This window comes from Mytilus galloprovincialis, chromosome 5, assembly GCF_965363235.1.
Source record: "Mytilus galloprovincialis chromosome 5, xbMytGall1.hap1.1, whole genome shotgun sequence".
In the NCBI taxonomy this organism is placed as follows: domain Eukaryota; kingdom Metazoa; phylum Mollusca; class Bivalvia; order Mytilida; family Mytilidae; genus Mytilus; species Mytilus galloprovincialis.
In genome coordinates, this window is record NC_134842.1 from 33942402 (window position 1) to 33964116 (window position 21715).

The 21715-nt window shown below is 31.0% G+C and overlaps 1 protein-coding gene across 4 annotated transcripts in view; it reads right to left on the reverse strand.

Annotated features, from left to right (window-relative positions):
- LOC143075668 (shell matrix protein-like) overlaps window positions 1–12493 on the reverse strand; it is a 25172-nt gene extending 12679 nt beyond the window's left edge. Inside the window, exons 1-5 of one of the 4 annotated variants that reach the window (XM_076251185.1) lie at window positions 12299–12493; window positions 6491–6567; window positions 2901–3056; window positions 2225–2371; window positions 278–424 (exon numbers count right to left, since the gene is read on the reverse strand). In XM_076251185.1, the coding sequence (XP_076107300.1) occupies window positions 278–424; window positions 2225–2371; window positions 2901–3056; window positions 6491–6563 (523 nt within the window). In that variant the 5' untranslated portion in view covers window positions 6564–6567; window positions 12299–12493. The remainder of the gene's footprint in view (window positions 1–277; window positions 425–2224; window positions 2372–2900; window positions 3057–6490; window positions 6568–12298) is intronic. The other 3 variants (XM_076251186.1, XM_076251189.1, XM_076251187.1) reach the window with 3 other exon arrangements.
- Window positions 12494–21715: the final 9222 nt, after the last annotated feature.

A 21715-nucleotide genomic window follows, 5' to 3' on the forward strand; every position in this document is an offset into this window, starting at 1 on the left:
AAATGCTCTGGATACATTAAGCCAACAGTATTTAACTGAAGTTAAAATCTCGTAGATCGATACACCTAAGCTTACAAACAAAATTAAATAAATTAGATAAACGTCATAAGAAGCGCTACCGGGTGCGCTGAAACGGTAAGTATCTCGTCTCATTCCTGCTTTGTATGTATCATCCGTCATCCGAATTCACCGAGTCAAATTATCAATAACATTAAGTCGTTTTCTCTGGGTTGATCATATAGTTCATTTATATGTATTACAACTCATCCATACTTACAAATACTTGTTACAGGTGCTAAATCAATACAGCCGCATTCTCTGTCATTGTAAAGGGTACCAATTGGACAACGTCGTCTTATTGTACCATATCCATGGATATATTGGGAGAAATAATTTCTGTCGGCGTCTGGTGACGTTAAACAAGCTGAAAGGCAACTTCAGTTTATTCTCAAGACAAAATAAGCTTAATACATTTTTGTTTTAAAAATTTGATATTTAGTTTGGCGAAACGGTTTTGATTTTGGTGGGGTTCGTGTTGTTTATTATTTAGTTTTCTATTTTGTGTCATGTGTACTATTGTTTGTCTGTTTGTCCTTTTCATTTTTAGCCATGGCGTTGTCAGTTTATTTTCGATTTATGAATTTGACTGTCTCTCTGGTATCTTTCGTCCCCCTTTTATGGAAGAGTAAGTGATCGGCATTAAATAGTAAATAGAGTAAACTAAACATAAAAATAAACACCGCTGCAGATGCACATCAATCAAGTTGAGCGACTTCGATTCTTTAGAGTCTGTTATTTTTCATTTTTAGCCAAAACTATGGAAAATAAAGTAAAATTACATGCTGTGAAAATGAGCAGTAGGACAAGATCAGCAAATATATTTTATGGACGATACTGTCAGTCTACTTCTTATAAAAGTTGTTTTCCTTTTATGATGGCGATCCTTATTTTTTTGTTTATTTTGCAAATCCTACACTAGAAAAAGAATGACTATAAACTGCAAAAATGACCAGTAATAAGACATCGACAAAATTTGTATTTTGGCAAATGCTATAATAAAGAGAAACATGACATATAAAAAATTATCTACAATAAAAGATCAGTTAAAAGGATATCTTAGTCATTTTCTTATTTCAGTGTTCAGATTTGGAAATGCACACAGAAAAGACACATGTTTTTAAAAGTCTCTAGTTATGTCATGTGTTAGCTTGCTTTTCACATTTTCCATGTAACAGTTATCGTAAAATAAGCTGTGGGTTACAAATTTTCGCTTTTATATAGCTTTGTAAGTATTTTTAAAAACATTTTTAGTTTGTGTACTTTTATTTGTTTACCTCCATGTTTAATTTTTTCCTATGAAAGAAAATGTGTGAGGTAAATGTCAACAAAACCGCAATCAGACATAATTAATCAGTGTATTTTCTTTTCACTTATTGTTTTTGGGAAAACACTGGGGTTGTTATCTCCCTTTTTAGGTTTTGATTACCGTTTTTCTCCCCTTTACATTATAATCAACAAAATCATCTTAATCTTGTGTACACTTTTTCCTAATGGGAGTCAAAATTGATAAATACAATTAGTTGGTTTGTTTGCTAGACAGGTTTTAGAGAAGTCTAAATGAGTGGCAGAAAATACCAAAGGCACATGAAGTTAGTTGCAATTATTTTTCTTTATTATTATCAATCAAAGTTACGGAAATGAATTAAACCTCTACAAAGAGCATTCTACCACTGGTAAAGTTTCTCTCAATTACAGTAATTTAAGGATGTACTTAGGTGAGGTAAGGTAAAAATTATAAAATCAAGAATTTAAAATTGATAGTATAAGCTGGTAACTCATTCGTTAAGGATAAAAATAAGCTAAAAATATTGATAGGTCATGGACCTCTTTTTCGAGATATTTGAGATTTAAAATATGGCGGGAAAAGGCTGACTCGGACTTTTACCTTATATTTGCATTGGTATTATTTGGGTCTCAAAACAAAAAAAAAAAGAAAATCAAGAATCTTCTAAAACTTTGGTAAATGACGCTTCATGAACTATTTAGTCTTATATGAAAAAATAAATGGGTGTTATGGGGCAAAATATTTTACCGTGTGTTGTATGAAAAAAACACCAAGGAGTCCGAACATTTGACACAAATTCCAAAACCTCACCTAAGTACATCCTTAAGACGTGATGCTACTGTTACCTGTATTTGAATTAAACAGTGAACAGTTACTTACGCCCTCTAGTTGTAGATTCGAATGGTCTAAATCCAGGTCTCTGCTCTCCAGGAAGCCTAATTGGGTCCAACGGTCTTGTATTTCCATTTCCTGGTCTATTGATAGGTTCAGTAGTTGGTCTAGGTCTTGTTGGAAAAGTAGCTGTAGCTCAAAGATAAATAAGACAGTTCACATATAAATTTCTAAAAAACCGTAATTTTGAGTTGATATTAAACATATTTTGCCTTTATTGCAGTGAGACATTTTCAAAGCAAGATTCCTAATACTTTAACCATTATGTTGTGTTAAGCAATATTGACGTTCCCTTTTCAATCATATGTTTCATATTTTTAGATGTTCCGTTTAAGTTGTGAAAGAAGCACAAAGCAGGAGAGATCAATATTAAAGAGAAGGAAAACAAGCATTTGAGTAGGAAGTATAGAAAGATTGAAGTAAGTTTAGAAGAGACAATCTTATTTGAACCTATTTATCCGATCACATCGGATGGTGGTAAAACTAAACATTTTCGGACGATGATTTTGTTTTAATTTCGCTCCCATTTCTATGATATAAAATGATATCAGCTGCTTTATTCTTCTATGTATAAATCCGATCACGATGGTGATAAACATAAAATTAACGTCAAGATGTTTTTCAATTTTTCGCGCTTATTCTAATAGTTAATATAATATATCACCTGAATTATTATTTCTTGGTGGCCAATCACATAAACATTTTTCCTGATTAAAATGTGTTCCATCAGCGCATCTAAATTCACCGGAAGCACGTGATGAGGTTAAATAAACTTTGTATTTTGTTGTATCCCCTTCTACAGGACGTAATACACAACTTCCTGTAAAAAGTACACATTTTTTGTACAGGAAGAGCCTTCGATTTTTCATTTATTTGTGTTAAGAAGCTATAATTCAAGCAAAGCTGTTGCCATCATTTGTCTACTGAAAATTCAGAATGTCTTTCGTTCGAGTTTTTTTTTATTGCGAATACTGTAATTTGATTAAAACGCGTAAATAAGAGACATAATATTTTTCAAAGTGCGAATGCATTTTTGTATGCTGCATTTTCTAAAATTTGATTGATTAAAACCACTTTGTGTTCTTTAAGCATAAATGTGCGCGCTGCCTTTGTTAGTCTGGTGTTAATTTTAGTTTCTTGTGTATAATTTGGAGTTTAGTATGGCGTCGTTCATTATCACTGAACATTGCCATTCTCAATTTTAGCGTGCAATCATTTCTGAATTTACAGTCTTTACAAACAATTGCCAAATAAGCATTACGTGCGGTTATTCTAGAAACGTTAAATATTATAAGAGTTTTAGCCATGAGCCTTTGTCGATAAACATGTACATCAGACGTCTAAAGCAGAAAGAAGTATAAAGCGTCTAAGAAATCTCAAGCAGACTGGAGTACCATAAAGACAAAAGTGGTTAGAAAGTAAGAAACAGAGAGCATAGTTACGCTTAAAAGCTCAGTAGTATATACACGCTCACATAAGCATTTATCAAAAGTAAATCATTTAAAGTACTATACAAATATTTTTTTTAAATTTGCACTTTATTAGCAAATTGAGCTAATTCTTTACAATACAACAATTACGTATGTCTGGGTTTTTTTGGTTTTTTTTGTTTTTTTTTTTAATATTTAGAGTTCTTTTGTAATGGCTAACAAATATAAAAAAAAAATCTTTTTTCTGTTTGCGTGAGCATTAAAAGTCTCTGCTATGTCGTAAGTTTCTGTATAGCTGCACCATTCATTTTTCAAAATGTTAATCAGGGTAATACATTTCTGTTGAACATAATTTTCATTCGATGTCTTAATTTTTACGTGTATAGGTAAAATGTTACATCATCGAATGGCATCCTTAGTAAGCTAGCATGAATTGATATGATTCTGTTATACCATTACATAGCTTTGCTTCCGATAAATGTACTTTTACCCAAAAAATATTAATAACGATAATATGCGTAACTGTTGCTATTTCATGAATTTCTTTGGACTTAGACTATGTGTTTTAAATATGGTTGAATATGTTATCAGTTCAGAAAATGTACTATTTTACTATAATATATATAGTTGATGGATGGATTTTTTAAGATATTATATGCCCGTCTAAAAATGACAGTCATTAAATTCAGAAAATGCACTATAAACTAAAATTGATGGACCCCATATTTCAAATATGTGATAGATTGTTATATATGATATGTGACACCAATTCCAGAATTTGGGCTATTTAAGAATCGAAATACATCTTTTGTCTATGAAGAAAAACCATCAAAAATGTGATGTACACTGAATAACTCGTTGGTATTTTGAATATACAGAAACATTATTACAGCGATTCCTTGTAGTTTAATTCTAAATTCCCTTTTCAAGGAGTAAAGCATGAAAAAACGTTCATGACATCACAGTCACGTAAAAAATGTCTATGAGCTGGTAGACAAAACACTTTCAGCCATAAGAAGACGTGTTACTTCTAAAATGAAAGTAGCATTGGCTTGGCTTAAATGTACTGTTAATTTGTCAGTATAAAAATCGTCTGTATCGCCGAATAGTTCAACACAAAGTACTGTGGATTCATTTTTTTTCGTGGGTATCAATTTTCGGGGATTGCTGAAAACTTGCATATTCGTGGATATTTGATTTCGTGGTTTTGCAAATTTCTGTATACAAAGCCTATTGAAAATATGTTATTCGTTGAACATTTGAATTCGTGGTTTATCCGTACCCACGAAACCCACGAAAATTGTTATCCAGCGAATAATAATGAATCAATAGTATTTTAAAATTGCTATACAACTTGTTAAGATAGATTATGATATTCTTACTGGACAAAAAAAAATGTATACGACATGCAAACTAAGCAGACTAAAGTGGTACCAAATGCTTTAAGTAAAATCAATTTACCTCGTTTAATTTTCCTCAAATTTGTACGAAATATTTTACTTTGTCCCTTTGACAAAAATATAAATTACAAATGTTCATTTTATTGGCACAAATTAGGTTTATTTCAAATATTATCAATAGTTCTAGTTTAAATACCGTCTTTTGTTTTGGTTGTGTTGCTACTGATTATATATTTGCCTATTCCATACTATACATGAAGTATAATAGACGAGAAAAGGGACAACCCTGTGGTATTGCTATATTTACAATTGATTAACTACTTTATAGTTTTTTCGTTTAAAAGGGTACCAAACACATTGGCTAAAATTAATTTCGCTCGTTAAGTTTTCATTAAATTTTGACAAAAATATCAAAATAATCTCATAAAACGCTCCCCACAAACTTTATCGGAAAAATTTCATTTGATATATAACAGTTTGACAAACATTAATGTTGATCAATGAGAAACTTTTAAATATTTCCTAAACAATAGAATGTGATTTAAACGTTCAGCTGATTTTTACAAAGGAATATAAATGTAGTGATAGCTTGCATGTTTATTAATACCTGCTAGTTTTTTTTTTTCTTATTTTCCATTACTTTTAAATGTTCATGCAGGGTTGGTGGGGGTTGTAAGTGGGGGTTGTTTGGTGTTTTTTTTTTTTTTTTTTTTTTTTGGGGGGGGGGGGGTAATCACGCTGTATAGTTTGGTTTTTCTGTCTTTTTTTTTTTTGTTATAAGTAATTCGGGATTACTGTTTGTTTTTACTTTAATAGCATGTTTTTGTCTGTTTTGTACATTCAAACTATTTTTAATTTTGGGGATAAAAATCATAAAATCTCCCTAACAATTTGCTTTCGAATTAATTGAGTTTTTTTTCATATCAAAATAAAATGGAAATTAAAAAATCAAGAATATCTTGCACATTCCAAAAAGTGGTCAATAAATAAATTTGACAAAAATGAATCATTAAAATTAGTTATGCATGATAAAAAAAAAATCAGTTTTCTTCATTAGCTTTGAAATTCTTCATATACAAATGGGGAACTACAAAACCAACAAACTATATTTTATGTGAATAAACTCAACAGGTACCATCCACAAGCATCAATAGACACCAAATACATCAATGGACAAAAACGCAAGCATAACTACGAAAGATTTATAAATACTGGTTTTTTTCTACTTACAAAATTGGTACTGTTAATGTTATTATCTGTGCTAATTTTTATTTAAAGAAATTCTTATTTATCATTCACGAATATCTCGTTCTTCGTCATATCGTGCTAATCGTATGAGCATGAGAAATATATCATAAATCTATTTTTACATTATTGAAAAATATTTCTGAAGGGGAATTTTTTTAAATGATATAAATACTTACTCATTCTTTGTGATATGCATGTGTGTAAGTACGATGATATGACAATACAAACAGATAAAAATAGTCCCTGCATACTTCTGAAATTAAACAATTTACACGTTTAATTCTTTAACGACAATTTCGTTAAATAGTTGTGTCAGATATAAATATACGTCATCCTGTATATATAATTGTAAAGTGGTATCTTATATGAAATTCATAACTTCTTCTTGTAGAGGCCTTCATATTGGAGAATTTACCCTATTAATACTGCCGATACAACAGGAAAACAAAAGATTTTGTGTTTAGGACGTCACTATACAAAAATATTTCTTTTTTATCCACTTTTGCTGACAAATTGAAAAAAAAAAATCATGTTTATGTAGGCTTACTGTAAACTACCGGTTTGAGAAATACCGTTTCCAGTACACTAAAGTGTCTCAGTGATGTGTATTGACCTATTAATAGCGTACTCATATGCATTAAGGTCGTTGCCAGAGGTGCGGTTTTGTTTTAGGGTGATGAATCAAGACAATCACACAGGTGTTTCGTTTTATCCTATCAAATAAATCTTTGAATGAAAGTTTTTGCCTTTCGATTTACATTGATCTTCGGACTATAAATAACTAACAGTTTTAACATCTGATTTACGAGAAAATGGTACATTCTGGTACAAATGACTTAAATACATTGTAAATTAACGTTTAATTCAATCGATACGTGTTTGGTTTTTTTAATCATATTTCATCAAATACTTAGTAAGATAGCAGGATATTATTGTGTAGACTGTATATGGGAACCCATCCTTAGCCATTTTTCCTTGTTAAATTCTTTCAAGAACACAAGAATGTTGTTTCTGAATCCGATTTGTGAATGTGAATTTATATTGTAATTTATAAAGTTCACAAGAATGAATGTATTTTTTTATTATATAATTCAAAATGACTTCTTAAAGTACGGTAAATGCATAAATAAGAACAACTTACATAATTATACACAAAAGAAATTAATAAAATATGCAAATTAGATATTACATAATTGATGAATGGTACATTTTTCGTTTTTCAGCCTGTTGTTCAAGGTACGAGGTGTAAGTCAACGGTAATTACACTAAACCTTAGCAAATGTTTTATTACTTTCACTCACAAAAACAAACATAAATGGGTACCAGTTGGCCTGAGAACATGGTTGTTTCGACGTGCAAATAAATTACAAATAAATTCAAATTATACAAAAATCGCACTCTTAAAGTTACCTTACCATTCATCACCCAAAGTTTTATAGCATGTTATTTCATTCCTCTACTTCATTTTTCAAGTATAGAATATAAAAAAGTAATTTTTTAGAGCGAATGAAAAAATGTAAGCGTTTATCAAAGGCCGACGATAACTGTGTCTTCGGATCAGGAGATGCAAATTTGAGATAGAAATTACATTGATAAAACAAACGATCCCACTTTGAATAGACGTGGTTGATATTCTCAGAAACTTATATTATATAAATAACGTCATAAGCAAGTAACAACAAAGATTTTAAAACAATATAAGACACCACTACTGTTATCAGAAGACTGAAAAAATAGTGTAAACATGGAGTAAAAAAAATATATCATCAATAAATAAGTGGGTTTTTTTCTTTTGACGTTTCTATAGTTTTAGTTTTATCCCTATTGATGATATGGCTATTCAATATTATACATTTGATCACATTAGTTACATGAGTATAATAGTCGGAGAAATGGATAACCCTGTGGTATCACCATCCGTATAACTTACATACAGTAGATGGAAAATATACGGATAATAATACAACAAGGCTGTCCCTTTCCTCGTCTATTTATTGGTCCGAAGGACTTCAATAGCATTAATAAGAATTAATTACATGGACGCAATATTTGATTCAAGACAAAAGCTTTTTATATTTAGGCATATATCAAATTACGAATAATTTATAATTCTAACATAACTTACATTTGTACTTTATTGTTTGCAAAATGGTGTGTACAATATTTCTGTAAAATTATCGTATTCTTGAAGATTAGTATTTACATGACATATATTAGTTTATTTATATGTATAAGTATAAAAAAAATAGACGTATTGGTAATAAGACAAGTTTCTACCAAAGACCACATGACGTGGATGGTGGTAGCAGGTCTTGTTACGATATCTGGATTTCTACATACTAAAGTTTTTGTTTAAAGGTATGCAATCACTCAATCAAACAAAAAATATTTTTAACATTTTGTGTGGTATGAAACCTTTATTCGCCAAGAAGATTTAGTGTTTGTAAAATTTACCTCATGTTGATAATAACATGCTAAAAATACAAAAAATACTTTTAACATCTTTGTGTGGTATGAAATGAAACATTTATTCGCCAAGAAGGTGTATTGTTTGTAAAGTTTACCTAATGTTGACTATAACATGTTATACTACAAATGTCAAAATATAAAAATGACATGTAAAGGCGTCGAGTACAATACAACATATTTATGTTCATATTGTTACATCTACAAGTGCCACATAATTATATACAGAATATTTCTGATCGTAAAAATAATGACGAGAAAAAAACATCAAACAATAAATCATTGATTGCTTATCCATTTACCTTTCACAAAATATACTGCAAGTATGATATAAAATTAGTATAATCAAATCTCTTCCGTGTTCTATGGTCGAATAGATGGATGTGTAATTAGTCGTATGAATAACAATAATATTTGCTAGCATTTCTATTGGGGATAGTTATGCTCGTTAAATTCCACAAAAGTCCCCCCTTTTTTTTATCTTTATAATTTTTTTATTATTTTTTTTTGTAATGCTATGTACGTTATTATGGTCATCAAAACACTGTCAAGTATATTATATAGGGAGTTCGAGTGTCTAATACAAATTGATTCCCATAGTGCAAAATAGAAGCACAAGTTAGAGGTCTGTTAACTACCCCTTTCGTCAGATAACAGATCTTGAGACATATATTTTATAATTTGTTATATCATAGTTCGTTTCTGTGTGTGTAACATTTTTACGTTGTGTTTCCGTTGTGTCGTTTGTTTTCTCCTATATTTGAGTGTACTATAAGACGTGTCACGGTACTTTTCTATCCCAAATTCATGTATTTGGTTTTGATGTTATATTGGTTATTCTCATCGGATTTTGTATAGTCCGTTGCTGTGTGTGTTACATTTTAATGTTGTGTCGTTGTTCCCCTCAGTTTTAGTTTGTTACCCCGATTTTGTTTTTTTGTCCATAGATTTATGAGTTTTGAACAGCGGTATACTACTGTTGCCTTTATTACGACAGTTTAAAGGCTGTTTTTTGTAATGCTATGTACGTTATTATGGTAATCAAAACACTGTCAAGTATATTATATAGTGAGTTCGAGTGTCTAATACAAATTGATCCCCATAGTGCCAAATCGAAGCACAAGTTATATAATTAGAGGTTTACTAACTATCCCTTTCGTCAGATAACAGATCGGTTGAGACATACATTTTATAATTTGTTACGACAGTTTAAAGACTGTCAAAACGACATACAGTCATTATTATTTACGACTAGAATTAGGCGCTCATCTCTTTATATACGTTAAAATAGATCTGAAAAGATCAATTAACTTTGACCCAAATATCAAATTTTGACAGATTTATATTTTTCGTTGTCACATCCATCCATTTTAAATTTAGAAATTTAATATATCAATTTCTATTCTGTAAAGAGGTTAAGTAAATTAAAACATGAGGTTGCTTAAAATGACAAGCGTAGTTTTCCAAATTGTCCCTTCTCTGTAGAGACTCAGCGTCCATATAATTTTACGTCAAATAAAACTGGAATCACTGGTCATTTAATTAAAGCAATGGCATATGATTTTCAATAAAAGTTTGTCAAAATTTGACAAAAACCAATAAATTATTATTTAGTTAAAGTTTCAATCTCAATAATTGATTCAATAATTGACATGTGCGATTTAGAAATATAATTTATCAGAAAGAATTCTTAAGAAAAGGTGTTTTGAAACATTTGTTAGCTAGCAAGAGCTAGCGTACAGATTGAACAATGTAATATGTTACGGAAAAATTCGATTCGAATAAACGGAGGAAAGAGTGAATGGCTAATATCAAATACTGAACAAATTGGTTGTGGTACTTTAGATTATATATATTCTATCTATGGCGTATATTAATCGTCCTTGTGAATGAACCACAAAAGTGTGTCTTAAAGAAGAAAAAAACATGGACAAGTTGAGCTAAAAATTATACCAAAAGAAATTACAGTAACCGCTTAATGATGTCATGTTTATGTATATACAAAAAAATGTATTAAAAAAGGTTATTATTTTCCTGTGGTGGACGTTATCAGTCAAATTGAAGAAAACAAACAGCATGTTGTTCGGTGTGGTTTTTCTGAATGAGTGTCTACGAATTTCAATACTTATGCAAATGAATAATCTCGTATAAGACATGTACATTTAACATTAATTAATCTTAAAACATTACCTTACATTTTTAATCCTTTTCGTTATTTATTGCGTAATACAGACATTTGAATGTTAAAAGAAGGGTTTTCAACATACTGAAAAATTTAAAACAAATTGAGCAAAGACTATCTTTTCAGAATTATAAATAAAACAAAATGCAATCATTACAGTTACTTATTATGTACATGTACAATGCAATAATTTTAGGTAATAAAAAAAGCAAAATATATACATAGTTCGATGGTGTTAAGGAATTAAAAATGAAACAGAACGAAATTATACGAAATAAACGATGTACATAATTGAAAAATAGTGCAAATACAGATAAATTTAATAGTAAAATATTTTACATGTTAATTTACAGAATTAGATAAGGAAATGGCAAAAACAAAGTAAAAAATAAGAAAATGTTGAACCACTAACTAGACCTTCATAAAATGCAATTACACGAACAATTTTATATAAAAAAAATTATAACTGTTATCGGCATCATGCTATATGGATACAAGAAGATGTGGTATAAATGCCAAAAAAAACAACTCTCTATCCAAGTCACAATTTGTAAAAGTAAACCATTATAGGTCAAAGTACGGTCTTCGGCACGGAGTCTTAGCTTGCACCGAACATCATATATTCTTATGAAGTCATAAAGAGTATCAATTTCACCAAAGACAAATTTAAATTATATATTTTCGATTCGTTACTGACGCAAGCGAATGATATGAAACATATTTGGCAAGGTTAAGCTAAATTAGAATATTAATATAAACATAAAATTTGAATATCATGATGTTCATAATTGCATCTATATGTCATTGACGTCTTAATCGTGTATTAAAACAAAAGTAAAAACAGTATATAAAGTTGACAAGTATTAGCATTTGAAATTAATTTGTTTGATAGCGACCTGCCGTACCAAATGACGCCCTTTTATATTTTTTTGTTTTATTGCGTAACATAAGATGTCGTCTTTGTTTACCGAAGAAAAAAAATCGAATTATCTCGAACTAATTTTCAACTGTGGATAGGTTTTCACCGCGTAATGCAAAGAACAAATTAAAAAGACTCTTATTTAGCATTAATCTTTGTAGATTATTTGCAAGGGCTTCGGTGGTTACTAGAACGCGTGGAAAGGAACGTAAAAAGAAGTTAAATCAGATAGAGTGGCGATTTCCGAGTTCTCATGCATATATTTAGTGCATCGTATAAGAAATGCATGTAAACATCTAAAAATAAAATAACATTCAAAATGTTTATATTTTCTTTATTTCAAATTTTTACCCTGTTAATGCATATTAATATAAAACCTTCACCATAAAATGACAAAAAGTTAAATAATTTCTTTACCTGATTATTTAGTAAAATCCCAATACATATAGAAAATGATCAATATATTTTTTTTGGTGAATGACAGATACTCCTAGTAAGTAATAATAGATAGTCTGACTATGCGTGACAATAGTGTCTTGATATGTAAATGTCAACTCTTGTCATGTTTGAGGGAAGACAATGTTATTACCGCATTATACTACTGTATATGCAGGTAGATGTGCACATTGTGAAATAAAATATATGTACCGAGAGTATAAATGTGTTAAACTGACTTAACGGGAGACAAATCTGTCATTATTTACTGCGGAATCGTAACACAATATGAATAAACATTACATGTCAAGGATTTTATTTGATTTTAGCAAGCGAACACCTCGAAATTATAAGGTCAGATTTTATATGGTGTAACCTTATTTGTTATGATTTATTGGATACTAATTTTTTATTTCATAATATCATTTTAGATCTTTTTTTCTAATATCAAAAATAAAAGGGTTTTTTTTTTTTAATATAGTCTTATTTTTATTTATTTTTATTTATTTTTATTTATTTTTATTTGCCCAAAGCTTCATTTTAAGTATTGGATGTTCGAATACATATTTTCTTGCTGGGTACGTCGCTTTTAATTTGCTCCTTTCTTATATTTACCTCGAGATTTTGATATTTTATTATGCAATTTGACAATTTGTATCAATATATGACCTCAACACCAATTTTTATCCAAGCTAAAATAACTGAGAGCAGTCAACATTCTATGTAAAGATACCATAAACATTCATACATTCTGGCAAGATCAACATAAGGTCATTTGTTTTGTTCAACATTAATTTCATTATAAGTATGGATTTTGCTCATTATATAATGCTGTGTCAATTTATGTACTTAAAACCTTTCGCCATCATGCTTGTGTCAAACCTAAAAACGACAACACTACAAGAGGGCGGATGGAAGTAAATGTCTTATAACAACAATGTTTCTTTCTTTAAAGTCAACATGAACAGCAGTTGAGTTAAACACTTAACTTTCGGTCATCACAAGTTGATAAAGTTTAACTATGATGATATAGTCTGATAGTTTTCCTTTTTTTTAAATACACGAATTGTATCAAGCTGCTTTAAGAATTTAAGGCAAAGATTTTTAAATTCTATCCAAGAAAACAAATCTCTATCGTTTACCGAATATTTTTTCCCGATTTTGTGGTTTGTACAGTGGACCTGCCAAAGAATATGTGAACAGCTTTACTTAATTTAATGTGGTACAAAACACTACATGGATATAACTCTATAAAATCAGCTGAACGTTTTCAACACGTTAGATATTGTTTATGAAATATTAAGATCTCGATTATGAAAAAAAGTGTTCGCCAAACTACTATATATCCAAATGAATTTTTTTTTCAGACAAAATGTGTGGTTCATTTTTTTAAAATATTTTTGTCAAATGGTCAAAGTATAAATACTTTGTCAATATTTTAAGAAAATTAAACGAGCCAAATTAATTTTAGTTACGATTACGGGTAAACTGTCATATAAAAAGAGCAACCGTCCAAACAACTTAAAAGATTAAAAGGCATATGCCCATAGTGTTTGGAGCGCAAATGTCCTTTCGTGTAACAGGTTAAAAAGCACAAACGTCCCAGACCCTTTATATACCTGTCCAATATCACGAACCTGTATGTCAGTGGTTGTCCTTGCTTCTTGTCTGTGATATTTGCAAATCCTAAACAAATTTTGGTTGTAAATCAGGTACTACGATGGATTTCTAAACTTAAGTAGTTTTATGCATACGGGCCCTGGCTCTTAGTTTTCGCAATTGAATTATTTCATTTTTTTCTTGTCAGGACGTTTACAGCCAACTATACTGTATGTTTTTTTTTCTTATTGTTGAAGGCCGTACAGTTCCCCATTATTACTTCCCTCACTCTATTTGAACTTTGATGGGTAGTTGTCTCATTGGCGCAAACATACCACATCTCCATATTTTTACATGTGTGTATAACATTAAAATTTAGGTAGGTTTTAATTTATTAATAACAAAATTAACACTCATACCGATGAAAATAATATTCAAAGATATAATTACAGTGTTGAATTTTGTGACTTTTTAAAATAAGTTTATTGAAATGTTCAATAAATTTACCAAGATTGTATCTAAGTTTATGTACTCGGTAAACAATATCACCGTATAATTAAAGTATGTGCTATGCCGTTACAATAATTTTTCTATAGGTAGTACCAAACGTCCAAACCAAACCTGTGTACTTATTAAATAATTTATCAAGGGTTTTAAGTAATTTGTACTTTCTCTTCTTGCCTTAATAATTTACCAGTAATGCCTAGATTATGTTCGAAACTGTTCGAAACGTCACAGTGACTATAGACCGAGTTGGGATATATAAATTTCTGGCGCCGAACAAACATACTTGTCCCAAAAAGGAAAATAAGTCCGGCATACTATACATCGGTGTGTGTCAATTTGACTCTTATCATGTTTTATTTAAATTCAAATGCTTGGCAATTTTCTGAAATTCTTATCTTAGTGTTGTTTACATAGGGTTTTTTTATTATTCATTTTGCTAAGAAGAGTTTCAACAGAAGAAATTGTATCAGTAAAATATTTTAGTCATTATTAATTCGGAAGTCACTCAGTTTCTCCTGTTTGCCAAAATTATTGAAGATTCTCCGGAAAGATAATCAGTACGGGTTACTTATGAGAGAGGTCATTGACCTTACACAAGTCATTGATTATTCAGTTACTGGAAAGACAAACATCAAATAATAGTAGATTTGTTAAAATATCCTGTCTATCCCGAAGACATTTCGAAATTCAATAAATCACAATAACTGAAAACAGGGGAACTTAAACAATAGAATAACAAAAAGACCGAACTCCATGGAAAATTCAAAAAGGGAAATCCTTTATCAAATGGCAAATTAAAAAACTCAAACACATCATACGAATGGAAAACTACTGTTAAAATCTTTACTTGATACAGGCATTTCCTTGTCTTAATAATGGTGGATTGAACCTGGTTTTATACTAGCTTAACCTCTCACTATAAATCGCTGTGGATGAACACTGTAATTGAGAATTAATATAAGTAATTCCGTCTTTAATTGTGAAACTCTTCATGTTATTTATTGTATTTAAACAGGGGATAAGTACTTTTAAAATCCTATGCTTTTATTTTTACAAATTATATTTTCTTTTTTTAATATACTTTATTTTAACAGAGAACAGTAAACAAATTACTAGAAAGCCTGTGCAACTAAAGATAACACATCTCTTTAAATTTTGGCCTCCGATATATTAATATTTTTACCCTAAAAAAATGTCTAGTGATTTTCTTGCAATTTGTAGGTTTTTTTTTAAATTTTAAACGTGATTGCAGTTTTATTGAAGATGTTGGTGGCCAATCTGTGTCTTTACTAAAGTTAGAAAACGTTTTACATTTTTGCTTTCCGAAGTAAAGTCTTGAGCATTCATGGTGACGGTTTAACAAGCTCTTCAGCGCTTATGTTTGTAATTGTATTGCTTATACCGACTCTAAATAACACTTTAAACATGTCTTATGTCTGCGCCTGTCTTAATATGATGACACCAGTCTATTCAATAACTGTAGTGTCTTGTTTTATAGCATCAGCTCTTCTTAAATCAGTCATAGTCATATATAATTGACTAATTAGTTTCACTAATTATATTCACCAAATCTAATTAGATTTTACCGGAATAATTTAGTGATTTTTCTTACCTTTGATCTTTGAAATTTTCTTTCCCCGTCACTGGAAATTAAACTCTTTCCTTGAAGTCTATAATGTGTGACTGTTCATCGTTGCATTTGCGAACATGGTGCTTTCGTCTTAACTGTAGTACAACCGTTTGTATACTTTGTATAAGTCGTTATTTGCAATGGGGCGAAATGCTGCATTAAAGTTGGGACTAAAATAGTGTAGATCTCTAACTGCTGCCATCTGATTACTTTGCGTCCGTCGCTTTATTTTGCTTATATCGGACACATTTCTGAATCCATTTATTAGCCTAGGATGTCACCATAATCCACGATTTAAACCAACAACGTGACAGTATCCTCTTAATTTATGGTTATAATTGTTAATGCATGATCCAAAAGAATTAAGTAGTTTTTAAGTTCACGAATAATAAGATATGATAAAAAAAAAATAACTAAATTAGAAAAACACTTCACAATAATATTTTATGACAAACAGACAATTACTTAGCATTAATTCGTTTTCGTAAAAAAGAAAGCATTCACATTCCAGGCTCATGGTATCTTTTAAACGAATGTATCTTTTTCACAGAAACAGATGTTATCCGCATGGAAATCCGATTCACTTTTGCATCACAAAGGTAAAATCTATTTACCTTCGACTCAATAAAATGCCTTGGTCAATAACATTTAAAGGAAACTCCAGAACATACTGAAATGCCACAAGTAGACAGTCGTGCATTTCCAAGTTCTCTTATTTATTTATTATTTGGTTGGTCTCCCTAAAATTACTAAATTTCACTGTGAAAGTCATCTTTTTAATCCCTTCTGATATATATCTGATGAATTTTATTTCAGAAACACGAGTCATGACATATGAAGAAAAACATATCATGTTTGGTAGACAGCAACCCAACACCACAAATAGACAAAATTATCTGAAGAACAACATAAAAAGACTTCACTCAAAACACGCAAGAAGTCTCCGAAAACTCAAAACACTCAAGAGGACACCGACAACTAAAAACACTCAATAAGACTCCGATATCTTGAAACACTCAAGACCCAGATAACCCAAAGCACTAAGAACAACAACGACAATTTAAAGCATTTAACAAGACTCAGACAACTAAAAACACCCAACAAGACTCAGACAACTAAAACACCCAACAAGACTCAGACAACTCAAATAAAGACGATGATAAATGTGATTCAATGTGATAATTTCAATCTTAAAAATTGAGAATGGAAATGGGGACTATATTAAAGAGACAACAACCCGACAAAAGTGCAAACAAGTCGGAGGCCACCAATGGGTCTTCACCGCAGCGAGAAAAATTCCCACACCCGGAAGATGTCATCAGCTGGCCCCTAAATAAAATTGTGTACTAGTTCATGATCAGTGAAAATGGACGTCACACTTAAATCCAAAATATATATAAATGAACTAATTAAAAATTAAAACACATACAAGACTTACAAAGTCCAGAGGCTTCTAACTTGGGACAGGCGCAAAATAGCGGCGAGGTTAAACATGTTTTTTGAGATCCAAACCCCCTTCCCCTATACCCCTAGCCAATGTAGAATAAAGAAACACATAACAATATAATAATTTACATATTCTCTAATGAATCATCTGACTGAGATACGATTCTTCATTACTTTGATAAGAACAGGGGATGTAAGTGTTCATTGCAAGTCAAACTTTGACTTCTGAATAAGGGTTGTGCTCAGTTTTTAAGTATTTAGTCTGCAATGACTTTCTGTGACACCTAGGAATATGAAAACATGGAAAACATATCAAACACTGTCGACCTTGCGTTCTGTACTGAGATTTTTGTTGTGTGCGTTTTTAATGGAATGAACAATCAACAATTACGCACTAAATAAGTCCGTTAGTTTTCTCGTTTAAATTGTTTTACATTGTCATTTCGGGGTCTTTTATAGCTGACTATGCGGTATTGGCTTTGCTCATTGTTGAAGACCGTACGGTGACCTGTAGTTGTTAATTTCTGTGTCATTTTGGTCTCTTGTGGAGAGTTATCTCATTTGCAATCATACCACATCTTCTATTTTTATAAGCAAGTATTATTATAATTTACATTTACGTATTGGGCTACATCGTTGTATGTTTAACTGAACTAAGTACATATGAACCAAGTATGTTTATGACGAACTGTTTTAATCTGTATTTTGTATGATGTATTGATCTCTTAAATTAAGTTTTGGATGATTAAGTAAAATGTATCTTTTCGTATTTTTCAATTCATAATAATTATGCTAATAATGTAAAGTATGCCTTTGTGTATGCTTATTCATTTGAAAAAAAAAAACACGCTATAAAAATGTTTTATTCCATAAGAGCAACCAAGCATGTTTCTAATTATGCGTCAATAATTAATCGAAACAATTTGAAATGATACATCTAAAATTATAACTGCATTTGTCCCACTTTCACTTTCCTGATTGTCCCTAATTCTTTTATCATTACATCGTTTTCGTGCCACCCTATTCAGTTCTGGATATTCAATTTATAGTAAAGATAACATTAAAACAAGAAATGGTTAATACAAAAATTATTTAAAGATTTTCAAGCCGGGGGGTTTGGGTTGCGAACCACTCCAAAAAAAAAACTAAATCCGCTAGTGTGTTTGACTATTGACGAAGATAACAAAGGAAGATTAACATGTTTGTGATTCACAAAATCTTTACTCTTAGGTCCAAAATAAACTCACTGTATTTTCTTTGGTTTTGGTGGGGTTCGTGTAGCTCCGTCTTTATAGTTTTGTCAAGCCATTGTCAGTTTGTTTTCGAATTATGAGTTTGAATATTCCTTTGGTAATTTTATATACATTGAGTTTATTTTGGACTTCTAAGAGTAAAGATTTTATGCGAACATCGATGTAGGAGAAATTCAAACCTTTGTTCATGTTATTTATAAATAATTTCATTTTTCCATGTGAAGGGAGATAATTCTTGTCTAACATGTATACTTTTTGTCATTTGGTTTGTCCGAAGTGATTTATGCAGTGATTGCTTAAACGACGTGTAACTTCCGTGTAAACTTGGGATTTGTCATTGATGCCTTTCCTGTCTATAAAAAATCACGATAGCTAGCTGTCATTGTGACAAAAAAATGATTTTACAGGCGTTATTCATTGATTTTATTGAGGAACAAATTATCTGAACAATAAAATTGTCAATCTCTACCGTAAAATTGACCAGTCCAGTTCAAGTCGTAGATACGACAATACATTACATATATATATATACAATGTTTAATAGACTAAGTATAAAATTGCACATTTAATATGGCATTTATAATTGTTTTTCCTATGCGGGTACATTTCATAAACCATTTTTTATACTTGAGAGGGCGAAGTATGTAATTTTCATATAATACGAGTGTCTACATATAAAAAAAGATGTGGTACGGTATGATTGCAAAAATACAGTTGATTATGTTCAGTAAGATCAAGTAACCATTTGTTTGCTGTGTGACTTACGTCGCTAGGAATCTGACGAAATTTTATTTTACTAATATTTATGTTCTTTTTTTGTATTTCAGAGTTGTTGGTCTTTTGGGATTGGAATATTAAAGGATCATAGAATTGCTATGTACATAACAGTTGCCGGCGTCAGGATGTGACTTAGCCATGGCAAATATTGTTTTACGATCAGCAAAACTATGTTTTCGACCGTCAAATGTCCGATTGATACCGACACAGTGGCGGATCCAGGGGGGGGGGGGGGGGGTTCCGGGGGTGCGCACCCCCCCCTTTATTTTTGCCGATCAATGCATTTGTATCGGGACATATGTTTTGCACCCCCCCTTTGCCCTGGGTGCCCTGGGTTAGCACCCCCCCCCCTTTCGAAAATTCCTGCATCCGCCCCTGCGACAGATCCTTCATGTTTTTATCCTCCATTTATGGGCATTGTGTTTTCTGGTCTGTGCGTCCGTTCGTTCGTTTGTTCGTCCGTTCGTCCGTCTGTCCCGCTTCAGATTAAAGTTTTTGGTCGAGGTAGTGTTGTATCGGAAGTTGAAATCCAATCAACTTGAAACTTAGTATATATGTTCCCTATGATATGATATTAAAAAATCAGACATTTTGTCCCATTTTTTTTTATTTGTATTAATTATTGAGAACTAATTGTTGCATTAAAAAAAAACATAATAGTTAACAAAACGAAGTAATAAAAACTGGTGTAACATGTTCAAAACACATGTATGCTACATTCAATCAAAACCCGGCACAAAATTATTTTAAATTAAAGCTTTCAGGTTGTACCAATATGATAAACAAAGCAAGTTGAACATATCACTGATAAACAAAGCAACATAACTCTGATGCATTGATAAACAAAGCAACATAACACTGATACACTGATAAACAAAGCATCATAACACTGATACACTGATAAACAAAGCAACATAACACTGATATACTGATAAACAAAGCATCATAACACTGATATCACTGATAAACAAAGCAACATAACACTGATACACTGATAAACAAAGCAACATAACACTAATACACTGATAAACAAAGCAACATAATACTGATACACTGATAAACAAAGCAACATAACACTGATACACTGATAAACAAAGCAACATAACACTGATACACTGATAAACAAAGCAACATAACACTGATATACTGATAAACAAATCAACATAACACTGACACACTGATAAACAAAGCAACATAACACTGATATACTGATAAACAAAGCATCATAACACTGATATCACTGATAAACAAAGCAACATACATATAACACTGATACACTGATAAACAAAGCAACTTAACACTGATACACTGATAAGCAAAGCAACATAACACTGATATACTAATAAACAAAGCCACATAACACTGATATACTGATAAACAAATCAACATAACACTGATACACTGATAAACAAAGCAACATAACACTGATACACTGATAAACAAAGCATCATAACACTGATACACTGATAAACAAAGCAACATAACACTGATACACTGATAAACAAAGCAACATAACACTGATATACTGATAAACAAAGCAACATAACACTGATACACTGATAAACAAAGCAACATAACACTGATACACTGATAAACAAAGCATCATAACACTGATACACTAAGTACCTAACACTGACACACAGAGCAACCTAGCACTGATACACAAGGCGGTATACCACTGACACAAGAGGAGTATAACACTGAAACAAAAAGCAGTATAACACTGAAACAAAAAGCAGTATAACACTGGCACTCAAAACAACATAACATTGACACACAAAGCAGTATAACACTGACACATAAAGCGGTATACCACTGACACAAAAGGATTATAACACTGAAACAGAAAGCAGTATAACACCGACACTCAAAACAACATAAAGTTGACACATAAAGCAACATCACACTGACACTCGAGGCAACATAATACTGACCCACACAGCAACAAAACACTGACACATAACGCAACATAACACGGACACATGAAGCTATTGATCACTGAATATACCATTGCCCAAGGTTATAGGACCTTTTACATTATATGCATGTCTATCTCGTCAGTAGCCTCTGATTCAGTGGTTGTTGTTTGTTGCTGACTGTTGTATATGTGCTGGTTGATTGTTTTATTATTGTTTAGTCCGTTTGTTTTTTGTTTTGTTTTGGTTTTTTTATTAAATGCTGTATTAT